At 42.8% G+C, this 19,475-nt stretch overlaps 1 protein-coding gene across 2 annotated transcripts; it reads left to right on the forward strand.

Moving 5' to 3' along the window:
- Positions 1–7,589: 7,589 nt before the first annotated feature.
- TRIM21 (tripartite motif containing 21) lies at positions 7,590–16,370 on the forward strand. Of its 2 annotated transcripts, none has more exons than XM_005578941.4 (7): positions 7,590–7,636; positions 10,840–11,283; positions 11,559–11,654; positions 12,770–13,000; positions 14,307–14,329; positions 15,035–15,135; positions 15,430–16,370. In XM_005578941.4, the coding sequence occupies exons 2-7, from the start codon at positions 10,876–10,878 to the stop codon at positions 15,996–15,998; spliced, it is 1,428 nt and encodes a 475-aa protein (XP_005578998.1). In that variant the 5' UTR covers positions 7,590–7,636; positions 10,840–10,875; the 3' UTR covers positions 15,999–16,370. The 2 variants fall into 2 exon arrangements, with proteins under 2 accessions (XP_005578998.1, XP_045227316.1); XM_045371381.2 differs by having other exon boundaries at positions 10,844–11,283.
- Positions 16,371–19,475: the final 3,105 nt, after the last annotated feature.

The raw sequence follows: 19,475 nt of genomic DNA on the forward strand, positions 1-19,475 counted from the left end.
AGCAAGAATTTCAAGCCAGTGGATCTTAGCTTGCTGGGCTCCATGGGGGTGGGATCCACTGAGCTACACCACTTGGCTCCCTGGCTTCAGCCCCCTTTCCAGGGAAGTGAACGGTTCTGTCTTGCTGGGGTTCCAGACGCCACTGGGGCATTAAAAATCCTGCAGCTAGCTCAGTGTCTGCCCAAGCAGCCACCAGTTTTATGCTTGAAACCCAAGGTCCTGGTGGTGTAGGCACCTGAGGGAATCTCCTGGTCTGCAGGTTGCATAGACCATAGGAAAAGAATAGTATCTGGGCTGGATAGCACCATTCCTCATGGCACAGTCCCTCACAGCTTCCCTTGGCTAGGGGAGGGAGTTCCCCAATCCCTTTTGCTTCCAGGGTGAGGCAACACCCCACTGTGCTTCTGCTCACTCTCCATGGGCTGCATCCACTGTCTAACCAGGTACCTCAGTTGGAAATGCATAAATTACCCACCTTCTGCAATGATCTCACTGGGGGCTGCAGACAGGAGCTGTTCTTATTCAGCCATCTTGCCAGCCACCTGTTTTTCACTGCTTTTAAGAGGGTCTAGACAGTCTCCTAGTGGCATGTTTGTTACATTAAAACAGCAATTTATCCTCAGAAAATAGGTAATATTCCAGAGACAGATTCGTTTTCCCTCCTAAATTGCTTCAGCCAGCACCATCATTTGCAGACTTGTATCATCAGGACATCCCAACAACATGACTTACAGCTAAGGAGCTGATACTATGATCAGATTTTGTTTGTTTGTTTTGTTGTTGTTTTATTTTTGCGGCAAGGTCTCACTCTGTCTGTCACCCAGGCTGGAGTGCAGTGGCACCATCTTGACTCACTACAACCTCTACCTCCCAGGATCAAGCAATTCTCCTACCTCAGACTCACTAGTAGCTGGGATTACAGGCATGCACCACCATCCCTGGCTAATTTTTGTAGTTTTGGTAGAGATGGGGTTTCACCATGTTGGCCAAACTGGTCTTGAGCTCCTAACCTCAAGTGATCCTCCTGCCTCGGCCTCCCAAAGTGTTGAGATTACAGGCATGAGCCACCACGCCCAGCCTATAATCAGATAATTTGATAATAGGATGGCCCTGTGAAATTCATTGCCCTTATATATGCCTCAGCAGCCAGAAGCAGCTGGCTGGAAGAATTCTGGGATGGCACAAGTATGCAAGCTCTACCTGCTATGGTCTGAACATGGTATTTCCCCCAAAAATTCATCTGTAGAAACCTAAACCGCACAGTGATTGTATTGAGGTGGATTTGGGAAGTGGTTAGATCATGAGGGCTCTTACAAAAGAGGCTTGAGGCAGCACTTTGTCCTTCTGCCATGTGAGGACATAGTGAGAAGACACCATCTTGAAAAAGAAGGCAGACACCAAATCTGCTGGAACCTCAATGCTGGACTTCAAGGTCCCAAGACCTGTGAGCAATAAATGTCTGTTGTTTATAAGTTACTAGGTCTAAGGTATTTTTTTACAGCAACAGAATGAACTGAGACACCACCCTATGAGACTGGAGGTGCGGGAGTGGTTGTTCCATAAATTTTGGTACATGCTTAGAATCAGCAACCAATATATCATAGCTTTTCTTTCAAATCCAGTACAAACACACTCTTTAGAGAATCAAGATGGGAAGTAGATGTGACCCTGTTGCTGTCAAACTAAGAACTTATTTACAGAACATTTTCTTTCTATTGCTCAACATAGGTCTCAACCAGTTTGAATTCCTAGCAAAGAAGGGAGAAGTCCATCCACCAGGGAAAGTAATCCTGGTTCTAATAAGCTGAGATCTATAAATATCACCTGACTATTTGGGGCTTCTTTTTTTTTTAACTTTTATTTTAAGTTCAAGGGTACATGTGCAGTATGTGCAGCTTTGTTACATAGGTAAATGTGTGCTGTGGTGGTTTGCTGCACAGATCACTCTATCACCTAGGTATTAAGCCCAGCATCCATTAGCTATTCTTCCTGATGTTCTCCCTCCCCTTCAACCCCACCCCCACAGGCTCCAGTGTGTGTTATTCCCCACCATGTGTCCATGTATTCTCATCATTCAGTTCCTACATATAAGTGAGAACATGCAGTGTTTGATTTTATTTGGGGCTTCTTAAGCCACTAAAGAAATAGGCAGAGGACAGTGTTCCTATATTGGCTGAAGTGATATATTCCTATTATCAAGGAGACTTTGATTGCTGGTACATAATGGGGAGCACAAGGACTGTGCCTAAAACCCAAGGAATATACTGGACAGATTCCTCATTCTCACTCCCCAGTAACAATGGTCAATGTATTAGGAACATTAAGAACACTGATCCTTCAGGAATAAAGGGTCATCTCACCAGGAAAAACTAAGGTACCATCAGTGAGTGAAGGGAATCTGCAATGAGTGGCAGCTTTTGTCATAAAGGCAATCACCAAGGTGGCAACTGTAGCAGCTATGAATATGTTACGTTAATCTCTATATTATTGAACATTATCAAATCAACTCTGTGGTGTATGTGTTTATACCTCTATTTAATATATGAGTACACTGAAGCTTAGAAAGATGGGCACCTAGTAACTCACAGAATCATCACTGAATCCATGCCTTATTATGAGACCCTTGTTCTTCTCTACCCCTCCCAACAATGGCTTATTCAGTGCCTGCAAGAAACACGAAGGGTCTGCAGGGATGTGAAGCAGTCATTTTCTGAGTGTCGGCAAATTCAGATACAGGTCTCCTTCATTTGTTGTGGTTGTTGTGGTTGTTGTTTTATTCTGTTTCCATTCTGCTTTCTGGGATTCTTCATGTTCCTGGAATCAAATCTGAGTACAGCAGTACAATATGAACCTTAGCTGTCACCTGATAGCCTTTCAATGAGCAAAAATTCTCTTAAGAGAACTGGAAATATCAAAGCATGAAGTGTTTTTCAGTTTTCTAAATCCATAATCAATATCAAGGAAAGTTCAACTGATGTTTTTACCTTACATTATAAGAGATAAAAATAAATAAAAAGACAGGATATCTGAGTTGGAATGTGTTGAGAATTCTAGCCTCTCCAAACTTCCTCCTCTTCTCTGAAGTTCATGGCTACATCCCTACCAGCTGCCCTACAGCGTCTGCTTAAACCGACAGGGCAGTCTGTTTTCTCTAGGATATCATTAAAATGAGGGTCTTCCCTGGACCTTTAACTCTCATGCACCTATGTCTATCTGTCACCACAAGCCAGTCACTTCACTCCATTTAGCTTCAGTGTCCTCCCCTGTAACACAAGTATGATAACCTCAAAGTCACCCAATGGTTGTGTGGCTTAAACAAAATATAACCTGACATAGCAGCATTATTGACAGTAACCAAAAGGTAGAAACAACCTAAGTGTCCACAGATAAATACATAAACAAAATGTGGTATACATTTCCCCTCCTTTTGAAAAAGGTAGGAAATTCTAACACATGCTATAACATGGATGGACTTTGAGAACTTTGTGTAACTGTAATAAGTCAGTCGTAAATGAACAAATACATTATAATGCCACTTATGAGGCACCTAGAATAGTCAAATTAATAAAGAAAATAGAATGGTGGGTGCCAGGGGCTGTGGAGGAGGACAAAATGAGGAGTTGTTGTTTAATGAGTGTGGAATGTGGTTTAGGATGATAAAGTTCCGCAGGGCTGGGCACTGTGACTCATGCCTGTAATCCCAGCACTTCGGGAGGCCCAGGCGGGTGGATCACGATGTCAGGAGTTTGAGACTAGCCTGGCTAACGTGGTGAAACCCCATCTACACTAAAAGTACAAAAATTAGCCACGCATGGTGGTGGGCATCTGTAATTCCAGCTACTCAGGAGGCTGAGGCAGAATTGCTTACACCTGGGAAGTGGAGGTTTCAGTGAGCCGAGATCGCGCCACTGCACTCCAGCCTGCATGACAGAGCAAGACTCCATCTTGGGAGGAGAAAAAAAAAAGTTCTGAAGATGAAGATGGACGGTGGTGGTAGCAGCACAATAATATGAGTATACCTAAAGCTGTTGAACTGCACACCTTAAAAATGGTTGAGGTGGCTCAGAGATAAAAGGATGGTTCAGCATACACATCAAACAAGGTGATACATCATATCAACAGAATGAAGGACAAAAACCATATGTTCATTTTAACTGATGCTGAAAAAGCATTTGGTAAAATTCAACATCACCATTAAAAAAAAAAAGCTTGGCCGGGCGCGGTGGCTCACGCCTGTAATCCCAGCACTTTGGGAGGCCGAGGCGGGCGGATCACAAGGTCAGGAGATCGAGACCACGGTGAAACCCCGTCTCTACTAAAAATACAAAAAATTAGCCGGGCGCGGTGGCGGGCGCCTGTAGTCCCAGCTACTCAGGAGGCTGAGGCAGGAGAATGGCGTAAACCCAGGAGGCGGAGCTTGCAGTGGGCCGAGATCGCGCCACTGCACTCCAGCCTGGGCGACAGAGCGAGACTCCGTCTCAAAAAACAAAACAAAACAAAACAAAAAAAAAGCTTGAAAAACCGAGTGTAGAAGAAATATACCTAAACATAATAAAAGCCATATATGACAGACCCACAGCTAATATCATACTGAATGGGGAAAAACTGAAAGCCTTTCCTCTAAGATCTGGAACAAAACAAGGATGCCCACTTTCACCACTGTTATTCAACATAGTACTGGAAGTCCTAGCTACAGCCATCAAACAAGAGAAGGCAATTAAGGGCTTCCACAATAGGAAGGAAGAAGTCAAATTATCCTTGATTTCAGATAATATGATCTTATATTTGGGAAAGTCTAAAGATTGTCATTTCTAATAGTTTTTTGAGGAAACAAATTCAGAAAACTTGTAGAATACAAAATCAACATACAAAAATCAGTAGCATTTCTACATGCCAGGAGCGAATAATCTGAAAAGAAAATAAAAGTAATCTCATTTACAATAGCTACAAGTAAAATTAAATACCTAGGAATAAACTTAACCAAAAAAGTGAAACATCTCTATAATGAAAGCTAGAAAAACATTAATGCAAGATGTTGAAGAGGACTCAAAGAGTTTTAAAAAAAAAATTCCACGTTCATGGATTAGAAGAATCACTATTGTTAAACTGTCCATAATACCGAAAGTAATCTACAGATTCAATGCAATCCCTATCAAAATATCAATGACATTCCTCACAGAAATAGAAAAAAAAATTCTAAAACTTATATGGAATTACAAAAGACCTAGAATAGTCAAAGCTATCCTGAGCAAAAAGAACAAAACTAGAGGAATCACATTATCTGACTTCAAATTATACTATAGAGCTATAGTAAACAAAACATCACCGTAATGCCATTTAAAAAGACACATAGACCAATAGAAAAGAATAGAGAACCCAGAAACGAATCCACACATCTACAGTGAACTCACTTTCAACAAAGGTGCCAAGAACATACAATGAGGAAAGGACAGTCTCTTCAATAAATGCTGCTGGGAAAACTAGATATCCACATGCAGAAGAATGAAACTACAACCCTGTCTCTTACTATATATAAAACTCAAATCAAAATGGATTAAAGACTTAAATCTAAGGCCTCAAACTATTAAACTACTACAAGAAAACACTGGGGAAACTCTCCAGGACATTGGACTGGGCAAAGATTTCTTTCAAATATCGCATAAGCACAGGCAACCAAAGCAAAACTGGACAAATGAGATCACATCAAGTTAAAAAGCTTCTACACAGCAAAGGAAACAATGAAGTGGAGTGACAACCCACAGAATTGGAGTAAATATTTGCAAACTATCCATCTGACAAGAGATTAATAATCATAATATATAAGGAACTCAACTCTATAGGAAAAAAATACAATAATCTGATTCAAAAATGGACAAAAGATCTGAACAGACATTTCTCACAAGAAGACATACAAGTGGCAAATGGGTATGTGAAAATGTGCTCAACACCACTGATCATCAGAGAAACGCAAATCAAAACTACAATGAGATATTATTTCACCTCAGTTAAAATGACTTTTATCCAAAAGAAGGGCAATAACAAACGCTGGCAAGGATATGTAGAAAAGGGAACCCTCATACACTGTAAATGGGAATGGAAATTAGTACAATCACTAAAGCGAACAGTTTGAAGGTTCCTCAAAAAACAATTAAAAATAGAGCTACCATATGATCTAGCAACCCTATTGGATACTGCTAGATATATACCCAGAAGAAATACTGTTAGATATATACCCAAGAGAAAGGAAATCAGTATATCAAAGAGATATCTGCACTCCCATGTTTACTGCAGCACTATTCACAGTAGCCAAGATTTGGAAGCAATATAAGTGTCCATCAACAGATAAATGGATAAGGAAAGTATGGTACACATACACAATGGAGTACTCTTCAGCCATAAAAAGAAGAAATTTTCATTTGCTACAAGATGGATGGAATTGGGGATTATTATGTTAGGTAAAATAAACCAAGCACAGGCAAACAAACAAACAGTTATGTTCTCACTTGTTTGTGGAAGCTAAAAATTAAAACAATTGAATTCATTAAGATAGAGAGGATGATGGTTACCAAAGTCTGGGAAGGGTAGTGGGGCAAGGGTGCAGGGGATGATTAATGGGTTCAAAAATACATGACATAGAATGAATAAGATCTAGTGTTTTATAGCATAACAAGATGAATAGAGTCAATAATTTATCATTTTAAAATAACTAAAAGCATGTAATTGGATTGTATATAACACAAATGATAAATGCTTGAGGTGATGGACAGATACCCCACTTACCCTGATGTGATTATTACGGATTGTATGCTCTACCTGCATCAAAATATCTCATGTACCCCATAAATATATACACCTACTATAGACACACAAAATTGAAAATTAAAAAATTACTTTGGTAAATTTTATATTCTGTATGTTTTACGATTAAAAATAAAAATAATATAACCTGAGAATGTCCCTAGCTCAGTGACAAGAACACAGTTGATTGTCAAATGTCAATTCCCTTCTCACCACTCACTGGTGGGACACTTACCTTGGGGTCATGTGAAATAAATCACTCACCTGCAAGTGTTAAAAAAATATTAGTCACATCAGTCACATGAAAATAATTAGCTTCTGGAAGTAAGCAGATGGTGGCACGCGAGGAAGAGCACCGGCCACTCCTCTGCATCAGAAACTTCCTTAAAAGCAGCTTCCAGACATGCACATAGCATCTAGGTGTGGGGTGATGACCAGTGTCAAAGAAAGTAGCCCGGACTCCCCCGTCATGTAGATATTTTACCAAACCGGATAATGAAGACATGGGAGGGAGCGCGCACCCAGGACCACGGGCTACTGAGTTTCCACTCCTTACCAGTCTCAGAGAAGCCCCCTGGGCGTCCAGAGCCTCTGAAGCCTCCCCCAGTCCAACTCTGACTTCTCTCCTCTCACCTCTCTACCTTCTCTCCTCCCACCTCTCTTGCTTCTCATCAGCATTTCTCCACACAAGGCTTTCAAGGCTCTGCTCCTCCCACTGCTCCTCCCTCACTCCTCCCACTCTCCTCCTCCTCCCTCCCCTTTCCTCTCAGACTTGCCTCTGAGCGGAAACTGAAAGTGAAATAGGGAGCTGGCTACCAGCGTTGAGTCCCCTGTAAAGGTGAGTGAACCCCACTAGATCAAGGGACCCCTGCCCTCCTAGGGGACCTCTCTCCCCTGCCCCAGGGTTGCCCAGCCCCTTCAATCAGTCTCCATCCTTGAGCCGGTCCCATTTGCCCCTTCTCGCACCAGGGATCCCTCAACCCAAGACCAGCTGTGCTTCCGGCGCTGGCCCCCTACCTGGGAGGAGGCTGGGGTGTGGACATGACTGCCGAGTTACCCAGAAGGGGAAGGGACCCGGCTGCCCCCTTCCTGGGAGGAGGCTGGGTTGTGGACGTGACTGCCGAGTTACCCAGAAGGGGAAGGGGCCCGGCTGCCCCGATGCTGGCACGTGACCTGGGATGAAGGCTGGGTGCGGCTGGGAGAGCCAGGACTACAGCCTAGCCAGGACGGGTAGGGAGCTCATGTCGGGGAGGTCTGCAATTCTGGAGATTCCCAGGTCCAAAAGTCCTCCAGAGGTGAGAGGGGAAGGCTGTTTAGGATGTTCAACCAGAAATGTATTCAAAATTATTCTTTGCCCTAGAATAAGTGTTGTCAGGAACTAAACTAAGTTTGGAGCAGCTGAGAAAAGAGCCCAGGGAGTGCTGGCCACAGTTCCTGTTGCTCTGTGTGTATACATACATATACACATGCTTGTGTATATACGTATACACCTACATACCTATATACACCTGACATCTGCCGTTATAGGAAGTATTAATGAAGATATATTCAAAGCATGAAGTATGTCTGGCACATGGAAGGTACATGGTAAAAAGTAGCTATAATTTCTCAGCAGCATGGAGGCCTGTTGGTACCAGACAGGAGATGAATGAGCACTGAGGGTTTAAGCAGGAATGGACATGATGAGAGTAGAACTGTCAACAGCTTTATGAGGTTCTTGCCAATTTTCACTCCCTCTTTTAGGGACTTAGTGTCTCCTTCTGTCTCACTGGATCAATGGACCAACAATGGAGGAGTTCTTGTTATTCAGAACAAGAATAAACTTACTCAACAAACTATTTGATCGGTGTAAAAGTAATTACTGTTTTTGACATTAATTGTTTTGCCATTAATTTTATGCCTTTTATTTATTTATTTATTTATTTATTGAGAGGAAGTCTCACTCTGTTGCCCAGGCTGGAGTGCAATGGCAGAATCTCGGCTCACTGTAACCTCTGCCTCCCAGGTTTAAGCAATTCTGCTGCCTCAGCCTCCTGAGTAGCTGGGATTACAAGCGCCCACCACCACTCCCAGCTAATTTTTGTATCTTTCGTAGAGACGGAGTTTTACCATATTGGTCAGGCTGGTCTTGAACTGAACTCCTGACCTAAGGTGATCCACCCACCTCAGCCTCCCAAAGTGCTGGGGTTGCAGGTATGAGCCGCCGTGCCTGACTCATTATTTTTATTTTTCTTTTTTATTTTCCTTTGTGTCATTTTGTTTTTCTTCTTTTTTTAGTTTATTTTTAACTTTTGTGGGCACATAGTAGGTATATTTATGGGGTATATGGAATATTTTGATACAGGTATACTATGTGTCATAATCACATCCGGGTAAATAGGGCATCCATCACCTCAAGCATTGATCATCTGTGATACAAACTATGCAATTATACTCTTAGTTTTCAGTGTACAATTAAATTATTGACTATAGTCACTCTATCGTGCTATCAAATACTAGATCTAATTCACTCCACTTTTGTACTCATTAACCATCCCACCTTCCCCAACACACACACACCCTCCCTGCTACTCTTCCCAGCCTCTGGTAACCATCTTTCTATTTTATCTAACTCCATGAGTTCAATTGTTTTAATTTTTAGCTTCTACAAATGAGTGAGAACATACAATGTTTGTCTTTTGGTGCCTAGCTTATTTCACTTAACATAATGACCTCCAGTTCCATTCATGTTGTTGTGAATGACAGGATCTCATTATATTTTATGACTGAATAGTACTCCATTGTGCATATGTACCACATTTTCTTTATCCATTTATCTGTTGATGGACACTTAGATTGCTTCCAAATCTTGGCTATTGTGAAACATGCTGCCGTAAACGTGGGAATGTAGATATCTCTTTGATATACTGATTTCCTTTCTTTGGGGTATATACTAGCAGTGGGATTGCTGGATCATATGGTAGCCCTATTTTCAGTTTTTTGAAGAACCTCCAAACTGTTCCCTGTAGTGATTGTACTAATTTACCTTCCTACCAATAGCGCGTGAGTGTACCCTTTTCTCCACACCCTCCCCAGCATTTGTTATAGCCTGTCTTTTGGATAAAAGGCATTTTAACTGAGATGAGATTATATCTCATTGTAGTTTTGATTTGCATTTTTCCGATAATGATGTTGAACAACTGTTCATATGCCTGTTTGTCATTTGTGTGTCTTCTTTTGAGAAATGTCTATTCAGATCTTTTGTCCATTTTTGAATCAGATTATTATTTTTTTTCCTATAGAGTGGTTTGAGTTCCTTATATATTCTGGTTATTCACCTTTTGTCAGATGGATAGTTTGCAAATTTTTACTCCAATTCTGTGGGTTGTCTCTTCACTTTGTGGATTGTTTCCTTTGCTGTGCAGCGCCTTTTCAACATGATGTGATCCCATTTGTCCAAGTTTGCTTTGGCTGCCTGTGCTTGTGGGGTATTTGAAAGAAATCTTTGCCCAGTCCAATGTCCTGGAGAGTTTTCCCAATGTTTTCTTGTAATAGTTTAATAGTTTGAGCCCTTAGATTTAAGTCTTTAATCCATTTTGATTTGATTTCTGTATATGGTGAGATATAGGGGTGTAGTTTCATTCTTCTGCACGTGGATATCCAGTTTTCCCAGCAGCATTTTTTGAAGAGACTGTCCTTTCCTCATTGTATGTTCTTGGTACCTTTGTTGAAAATGAGCTCACTGTGGATGTACGGATTTGTTCTGGGTTCTTTATTCTACTGGTCTATGTGTCTGTTTTTATGCCAGTACCATGCTGTTTGGGTTACTTTAGCTCTACAGTATAATTTGACATCAGATGATGTGATTCCTCCAGTTTTGTTCTTTTTGCTCAGGATAGCTTTGGCTATTCTGAGTCTTTTGTAATTCCATATAAATTTTAGGATTTTTTTTCCTATTTTTGTGAAGAATGTCATTGGTATTTTGATAGGGATTATGTTGACTTTTTGTTTTTCTTACACAGACTTTCTCATATTTTCTTTTCCCTTTCTTTTTCCTCCCAGCCAGCCCTACTAAAGGGCTTAACAGTACGCTTGACAATGGCTTCAGCAGCACGCTTGACAATGATGTGGGAGGAGGTCACGTGCCCTATCTGCCTGGACCCCTTCGTGGAGCCTGTGAGCATCGAGTGTGGCCACAGCTTCTGCCAGGAATGCATCTCTCAGGTTGGGAAAGATGGGGGCAGCGTCTGTCCTGTGTGCCGGCAGCACTTTCTGCTCAGGAATCTCCGCCCCAATCGACAACTAGCCAACATGGTGGACAACCTTAGAGAAATCAGCCAGGAAGCCAGAGAGGGTGCACAGGAGGAACAGTGTGCAGTGCATGGAGAGAGACTTCACCTGTTCTGTGAGAAAGATGGGAAGGCCCTTTGCTGGGTGTGTGCCCAATCTCGGAAACACCGTGACCACACCATGGTCCCTCTTGAGGAGGCTGCACAGGAGTACCAGGTGAGGCCTTAGAGACACAAACAGGAGGAAAGAAGATGGGCCCTGGTGAGTGCTTTGCTTTCAGAGCAGGGAATGGGAGAGGACCACCTCTGGATTGGAGGGGTTAGAGAAAGGAGGAGTTTACCTCTCTCCATGTCTAATGTAGAAGGAGAATTATAAGCTAAACCCAACCTCATTCTCCAGGCGTAGGCGATATGCATGAGAAAATGCTGCAAGGATTACCCCACCCTATTACTTGGTTTGCATGGGGACTAATATGCTGTCTTTCTCTGCAGGAGAAGCTCCAGGTGGCATTAGGGGAACTGAGAAGAAAGCAGGAGTTGGCTGAGAAGTTGGAAGTGGAAATTGCAATGAAGAGAGCAGACTGGAAGGCAAGAATGACATCCTGAAGGGGATCTTAGGCTAGAAGGTTGGGCAGGGTCCAGGGTCCTCAACTCACAGCCTTAACTGTAGCTGTGCCTGTCTGAGCTGTGATAGAGTTGGTCCGTCTCACTCTCCAGAAAGCACCTGCTCTCTAGGTTTACAGATAGATGGGAATAAAAATGATGCAGGTTCAAAGGGGAGCTCCCCATCAGGCCTGAAGATCAAGAATCCTGGAAGAAGGTGCTGAGAGGATCTAGCTATACCCTAAAGTTTTGAGCTCCTCTGAGTCTAGTCTCAGAGGTGTGACGGCATCAGCACCTGGATGTCTGAGACAAATATCCTAGGAGAAACCCAACTGCTAGCTAAGCCTTTCAGGAAATGACAAGGCTGTGAGAAATAGACTTAAGGAAACCATCTGACCAGGTGGTTACTTGACCATGACCAGATCTCTGGTCCCAAATATAATGAAGAATCCATGTTTGTTCTGCACTGATCATTTCCAAGGAGACGTGGAGCATGTTGGGGATGAGAGGGGAGAGGAAGGAGCCCATCCCCAGTAGATCCCAGAAAAGAAACATTTGGGATTGAGGTAGGGTGTGAGTTGGGTTGTGGTGACAAAACAGACCCTCATGTCATCGAGTGACCTTCCAGTTACTAACAGGAGATGAAAAGCAAAGAATGTCCCCAAGCCCCCTTTCCCAGGACTTGGAGGTGGTGGTGTCAGCCTGGCTTTGTGAGGTTGTTGGAGGTGGGAACAGGTGTTTTTTTTCTCAGTAACTCACTGAGACAGGAAGACACAGGGGCACATTTGAGTGGTGACTGGGTTTGGAAGAGAGGTTGGAAAAAGTCCCCAATGCCGTATATCCATGTAGCTGTGGTTGTAGGCCAGCTACAATGTGCCCTCACCAAGTCCATTCCCCTCACTGTCCCGGAAACTTCACCTACCTCCCAAGCAAAATTGTGTGTGTGTGTGTGTGCACATGCTTGTGTGTGTGTGCGTGTGTTTTCCCAGACAACACCAGAGTGGAGTCTTTGGGGAATAGGAATAGGTACCAATACCTCCATTCCCAAAGTTTGGGAGCTTTTCATAAAAACCACCTCTCTCTTTCCCTTGACACTAAAGAAAACGGTGGAGACACAGAAATGTAGGATTCACGCAGAGTTTGTGCAGCAAAAAAACTTCCTGGTTGAAGAAGAACAGAGGCAGCTGCAGGAGCTGGAGAAGGATGAGAGGGAGCAGCTGAGAATCCTAGGGGAGAAAGAGGCCGAACTGGCCCAACAGAGCCAGGCCCTGCAGGAGCTCATCTCAGAGCTAGAGAGAAGGCGCCAGGGCTCAGCACTGGAACTGCTGCAGGTGAGACAGGGAGGGGTTCCCTTCTACTATTCCGGGAATAACTGAAAAAGACCAGAGCTATCTGGAACTGCCATTCGAATAAATGGACACCTGGTCCCTGGAATGTTCTTAAATAAAGTAGAATTCAAACCCACGAATGGTTTGCATTCAAGGCACAAAGTAAAGATGAAAATAAGTATAGGACCTTTTTAAAAATCAATGTATGTTGCACTTAGAATCATCTTGCATCCACCAATGATATGTTTGCCTCACTGTACGAAATGATGGACTAGATCGTCTCACAAGTCCCTTCTGTTCTAACATTCTACAGTTCTTTCTTCACCCCTGTTCACTGTGACTCAGCGTGGTCATGAGCCATTGCTTTCTGGTGTGTGCAGAAAACCTAATTGTATTGGGTTGACTTGACAGGCTCTCTTCTGCCCAAACCAGGCTTTCTTATTTATTTATTTATTTATTTATTATTTATTTATTTATTTATTTTGAGATGGAGTTTCACTCTTGTTGCCCGGGCTGGAGTACAATGGCGCGGTCTTGCCTCACTGCAACCTCCACCTCCCGGGTTCAAGCGATTCTCCTGCCTCAGCCTTACATCACCACACCTGGCTAATTTTGCATCCCTAGTAGAGATGGGGTTTCTCCATGTTGGTCAGGCTGGTCTTGAACTCCCAACCTCAGACTCCCACCTCAGCCTCCCAAAGTGCTGGGATTACAGGTGTGAGCCACCATGCCTGGCCATGAACCAGGCTTTCTAACATACTTTTAACTGAGTCTAGGATCCTGCTAGCTCCCATGTAATGGCTCCCAATCCCTATAACAAAAATATTTTCAGTGATTTGGTTTCACATACAGGAAGGGGCAACATTAAGTACCCAAGGGAACTTTAACTAACCAACCTTTCCTTCCCAAGCAATGCTAGCCCACAAATGGAACAGAGCAGTTTCTAGACACCTGAACTTGGCCATTCTCTGCCTGTGATTGGGCTTAAGCCAAGCTGGGCTATGTGCCCTCTCTGCCCTCCTTTCTTTCTCCCCTGGGGGAAAAAAATCTGGTCTTTGAGTCAGAGTCCTCAAACTGATAATCCTTCCCCAGCTGTAGGTCACATCCATGCTGGGCTTCTGGTTACCTCACAAGCATCCACACATCCTTTCTGCTTCAAGCTGGTCAGAATCATCTTTGGGGCTTTGGACCAGAGGAAGGAAAGGAACAGTTCCCCAGGGACCACAGATGGATCACATCACCCACAGGGCTAATGTCTCAGTGGCAATCCAGCAATCCAGAACTTACTCTGTGTCTCTTTTCTCCTCAGGAGGTGATAATTGTCCTGGAAAGGTAAGGAGGAGTTTTCTTTTTTAGAAGAGGGGCCAGCAGAAAGCATATATGCCTATGACAAAGGTTATTGAATTAGAAATACATGCACTGAAGTTTTCCCCATCTGGCTTCCTATTCTCAAAGACTTCATTGTCTATAAAATATTTTCTGGTCTCAGAAAGCTAATAAGTGGACATCTTAGTTGGTGATTGCCCACAGTAGTTGGATCGTAACATCTTCACACAGTAAAGCCCTGCCAAACAGGGAAATCCTGGGAAGTTCTGTGTCTTTCCAGAATTCAGACTACTGGAGCATGGCCAGCTGGAACTCCTTTTCTCAGTGGAATCTAACAAGTTACCTCCCAAAAAGAGCCATGAGTCAGACCCACAGTGTGGGCAAGACTCCTTGAGGTTCCTTGCAGAAGTGATTCAGCCTGTCTCAGATGGATTGCCTATAAAATGAAATTGAATGCATTTGCCAGGTGACCTCAGGCTTAGAGAGGAGAGACAGACTGTCCACATGCTGCAGCCTATAACCAGGAACTCCTGGGTAGAAACTAAATCCTGCATTGTTTGCCTCTCACACCCACCCCTGAAGACTTGAACACCAGAAGTGTTTGTAAATTTGAGTTGAATTAAATTATCAGAGTCCTCCACAATGGAGGTTATAGTGTTAGGGTTTGGGATAGGAGTAAGAGACAGGAGTCTCAAACTCTCTTTCCCCCAGGAGTGAGTCCTGGAACCTGAAGGGCCTGGATATTGCCTCTCCAGAACTCAGGAGTGTGTGCCATGTGCCAGGGCTGAAGAAGATGCTGAGGACATGTGCAGGTGAGGCAAGCTCTAGGAATTTTGCGGGGGATAATGGGGGTGCAGAGTAGATCCCAGGGTCAGGGAGCCTGGATGGCAACTTGGAGGAGAGATGGAAGGTCAGAGCAGGGGGAGCAGAGATGGAGGTAAGGAAGATGGTTTCTTCAAAGGTCAGGACCAAGGCAAGAACTGGCTGATGGTCATTTCCTCACACAGGGAGGTTGACCCCTCATGCTTGCCCAAAATCCCCCCACCACAGGCACAGAGTTAGTGACTCCCCCCATGCAAGACATGACTATGGTCCTCTCTCTGCAGTCCACATCACTCTGGATCCAGACACAGCCAATCCATGGCTCATACTTTCAGAAGATCGGAGACAAGTGAGGCTTGGAGACACCCAGCAGAGCATACCTGGAAATGAAGAGAGATTTGATAGTTATCCTATGGTCCTGGGTGCCCAGCACTTCCACTCTGGAAAACATTACTGGGAGGTAGATGTGACAGGAAAGGAGGCCTGGGACCTGGGTGTCTGCAGAGACTCTGTGCGCAGGAAGGGGCACTTTTTGCTTAGTTCCAAGAGTGGCTTCTGGACAATTTGGTTGTGGAACAAACAAAAATATGAGGCTGGCACCTACCCCCAGACCCCCCTCCACCTTCAGGTGCCTCCATGCCAAATTGGGATTTTCCTGGACTATGAGGCCGGCATGGTCTCCTTCTACAACATCACTGACCATGGCTCCCTCATCTACTCCTTCTCTGAATGTGCCTTTACAGGACCTCTGCGGCCCTTCTTCAGTCCTGGTTTCAATGACGGAGGAAGAAACACAGCCCCTCTAACCCTCTGTCCACTAAATATTGGATCACAAGGATCCACTGACTATTGATGGCTTTCTCTGGACACTGCCATTCTCCCCATTGGCACCACTTCTCAGCCACAAACCCTGCCTATTTTCCCCATGAACTCTGAACCACCTTTCTCTCTGCAGAGGCATCTGGATCCCAGCAAGCGAGCTTTAGCAGGGAAGTCACTTCATCATCAACATTCCTGCCCCAGATGGCTTTGTGATTCCCTCCTTATATTTGGCCCAAACTCATCTTGATCAACCAAAAACGTGTTTCTGCCTTCTTTATGGGACTTAAGTTTTGTTTTCTCCTCTCCATCTCTAGGGTGTCATCTTTGATGAGATCTCTATTATATCTTGTATGGTTTGCAAAAAGACTTCCTAAAAGTAAAAAATAAAATTTAAAAAACCGTGTCTCAGTCTATCTCATTCAGTCCTCGTTCCTTAATCCTGAAATACTTGATAACTCTGAATATGATTAATAGTAACGTGTCTTTAACATTGCACGTTTTTTTCCTGCCTGGGCTGTCCCCTCTTCTCCATTTGAAATATTTGATCTTGGACTGAAGACCCAGGTCAAGAATCTTCTGTACTTCCCCATTACAGCCTTCCCCATCATAGCCGCTGTGGTGATAGAAGGCCATCTGGGCTCTGATCGCTGCCTGAGGGGATATTACCTCCTTACCATGATGGAACACCTGCTTTTGAAATACAAAGTTCTCCTAGGGTTGGGGTAGCTCTGTGGACCTCTGCATCTCTGACCCTCACGGACCTGAAGCACCTTCTGTCCATGTTCTCAGTAAGTGACGAGTGATAACATCAAAGTTCCTGGAGCTCTCTGTCCCTGCAAGGTCAAGGCTGGGCTGCCCTATGCTTTCAGTATTCTTCTAGAAAACTGGCCAACTCCCGTGCCCCTTGGAATATCCAATTTTAATGATATTTCTCTCTGGAATGCGTCTTTCTTGGGCAAAGTTTTCTGACTAATGCTCACCTGCTACTCACCTGTTGTGTGGCCCGGTTCCTAACAAGCCATGGACCTGTACCAGTCCACGGCCAGGGGGTTGGGGCTCCTGTTCTTAATGATCAGGAATGTGTAGTTTTTTACATTTTTTATTGACATATATGTGCATTCAGAAAAGTGCACATAGCATTCACATCAATGATTCTTTTTGTAAAAAGTTGAATGGAATCCTGTAATAGAACCCATACAGAACCAGAACATTCCCAGCACCCCAGCAGATCCAGATGAGCTCCCTTCAAGTCACAGCCCACGAAGGTAATCACTATCCTCACATATACAACTCGATTTATTTTGATATTTTGAATCCTGTGTAACTACAGTACCCATTATTTTATGCCTAACTTCATTTTTTTTATTCTATTATACTTTAAGTTCTAGGGTACATGTGCAGAACATGCAGGTTTGTTACACAGGTATACACGTGCCATGGTAGTTTGCTGCAACCATCAACCTGTCATCTACATTATGTATGTCTCCTAATGCTATCCCTTCCCCAGCCTCCACACCCTAAAAGGCCCTGGTGTGTGATGTTCCCTGCCCTGTGTCCAAGTGTTTTCATTGTTCAATTCCCACCTATGAGTGAGAACATGCAGGTGTTTGATTTTCTGTCCTTGTGATAGTCTACTGAGAATGATGGTTTCCAGCTTCATCCATGTCCCTGCAAAGGATATGAACACATCCTTTTTTATGGCTGCATAGTATTCCATGGTGTATATGTGCCACATTTTCTTAATCCAGTCTATCATTGATGGACATTTGGGTTGGTTCCAAGTCTTTGCTATTGTGAATAGTGCCACAATAAACATACGTGTGCATGTGTCTTTATAGTAGGGTTCAATCAGTTGAACCCTCATTGATATGAAAGCCAGGACTGAGGTAACAGCATCACCTGGTGACAGCATACTTTAAGTTTTTAAGGTTGGAACAATAAAGCTCTAAACTTGAATCACAGTATACTGTGAAAGAGCCCTAGCATTCCAGGAACTCTGATTCCTTAACTAAAATAGAGTCTCAGTTTGCCCTCAGCACCATATCTACTCAATATTTCATGAAAAATTCAGATACTGTACAAAGAAGTCAGTGACTTTGAAAAGACTTTATTGATCAAAGAGTTGCTTCTAAGGATGAGTAATGGTCTGTCTTTTAACATAGGACAGAAAATAATCCTATGAAGAAAAGATAAAAAGAACAGAAAAGACCCAGGTCCTAAATCCTCAGATGACAACATTACAGAGCTAAATCGAAATAAATGACAAAGTCAACCAGTTCCTTGGGTAATAAACTGGAGCAGGAACATGGAAGAGAATTAATGTGTGTGCAAATGAGGAGGTACTGGGGAATGGTGGGCTTGTATTTGCTAGGTTCATGGAGAAAATGAAGAAAAAGAAGGGTAGATTATAAAATCAGCTTTTCTGCTTCTCTGTGTTTCTGCCTTAGAGCTGACCAGTATAAATGATGGTTTTCTCCCTTTCATTGATATACCAGTGAGAAGAGACTGTCATAATGACATCAACCTAAATCTCAATTCTCAAAATCTGAATACCTTGGGATATCAGATTACCTTTGTACTTGGAGATATACATTATACAGATGATATACTTCCCTTGATCTCCACCAAAATAAATCAAGTGGTAGAGATTTCAAAGAATCTCAACTTTTACGCCCACCAATAGTCACTAACAAGTAATCCAGGTACACCCTTGCTTGCCACATAAAAGTTCTCCTGAGAAATGAGGAAAGACTCTATCAGCACTAATTCTAATTCTCATTAATATTGTCCTTTAAAATTCAAACAAACTAGTTGAATTTTCTAATCTCTTTTGATTCTACAACTTCCTTTTGAATTAGGAAAAATAGATATTATACTGCAATTTTAAAGACAAAGTCAGTAAAGTGGAAAAGGAAGAAAATTTAAAATGTATCCTCTGCTTATTTTGTCTCATGTATATTCAAGGTCCTGTTCATACTTTATTTTATTTATTTTTATCATAGGCCTATGATAAAGGTACAATCAAGACAATCAATAAATGCAATGATTATGACACCCTCCCATATCTAATTTAAAATAAAATATAGTCCAAATGATATCAAATATATGTATATGATTACATTAAGATAGAGTCTATCTAAGTGTTTTAACTGTAATGCCCTAGTAAGTAAAGTTTTCTTATGGTTTAATTTGGTTACCTCGGTTTTGATAGTCCTTTTTCTGGCACCCTAAGGATGTGCCAGGAAGAGTCTCTGAGAGAATAAGTAACTTACCCAAGGTCAAACACACTGTTATCAAGGAAGCCAAGATTCAAACCTAATCCTGATCCAAAGCTCATGTTCTTCCCTAAACACTACACTTTTCAAGGTCACATGATAATCGGATTTTCAAAGTCATGGTCAGTCACTTTATCCATAGTCAGTGGAATCTTAATTCATAAGTCTCTACAAAGTAGGCAAAAAAAATGTGAAGCCCTATAGTGATAAACATACCATCAGATTAGTCAAAT

This window comes from Macaca fascicularis, chromosome 14 (assembly GCF_037993035.2).
Source record: "Macaca fascicularis isolate 582-1 chromosome 14, T2T-MFA8v1.1".
Lineage (NCBI taxonomy): Eukaryota > Metazoa > Chordata > Mammalia > Primates > Cercopithecidae > Macaca > Macaca fascicularis.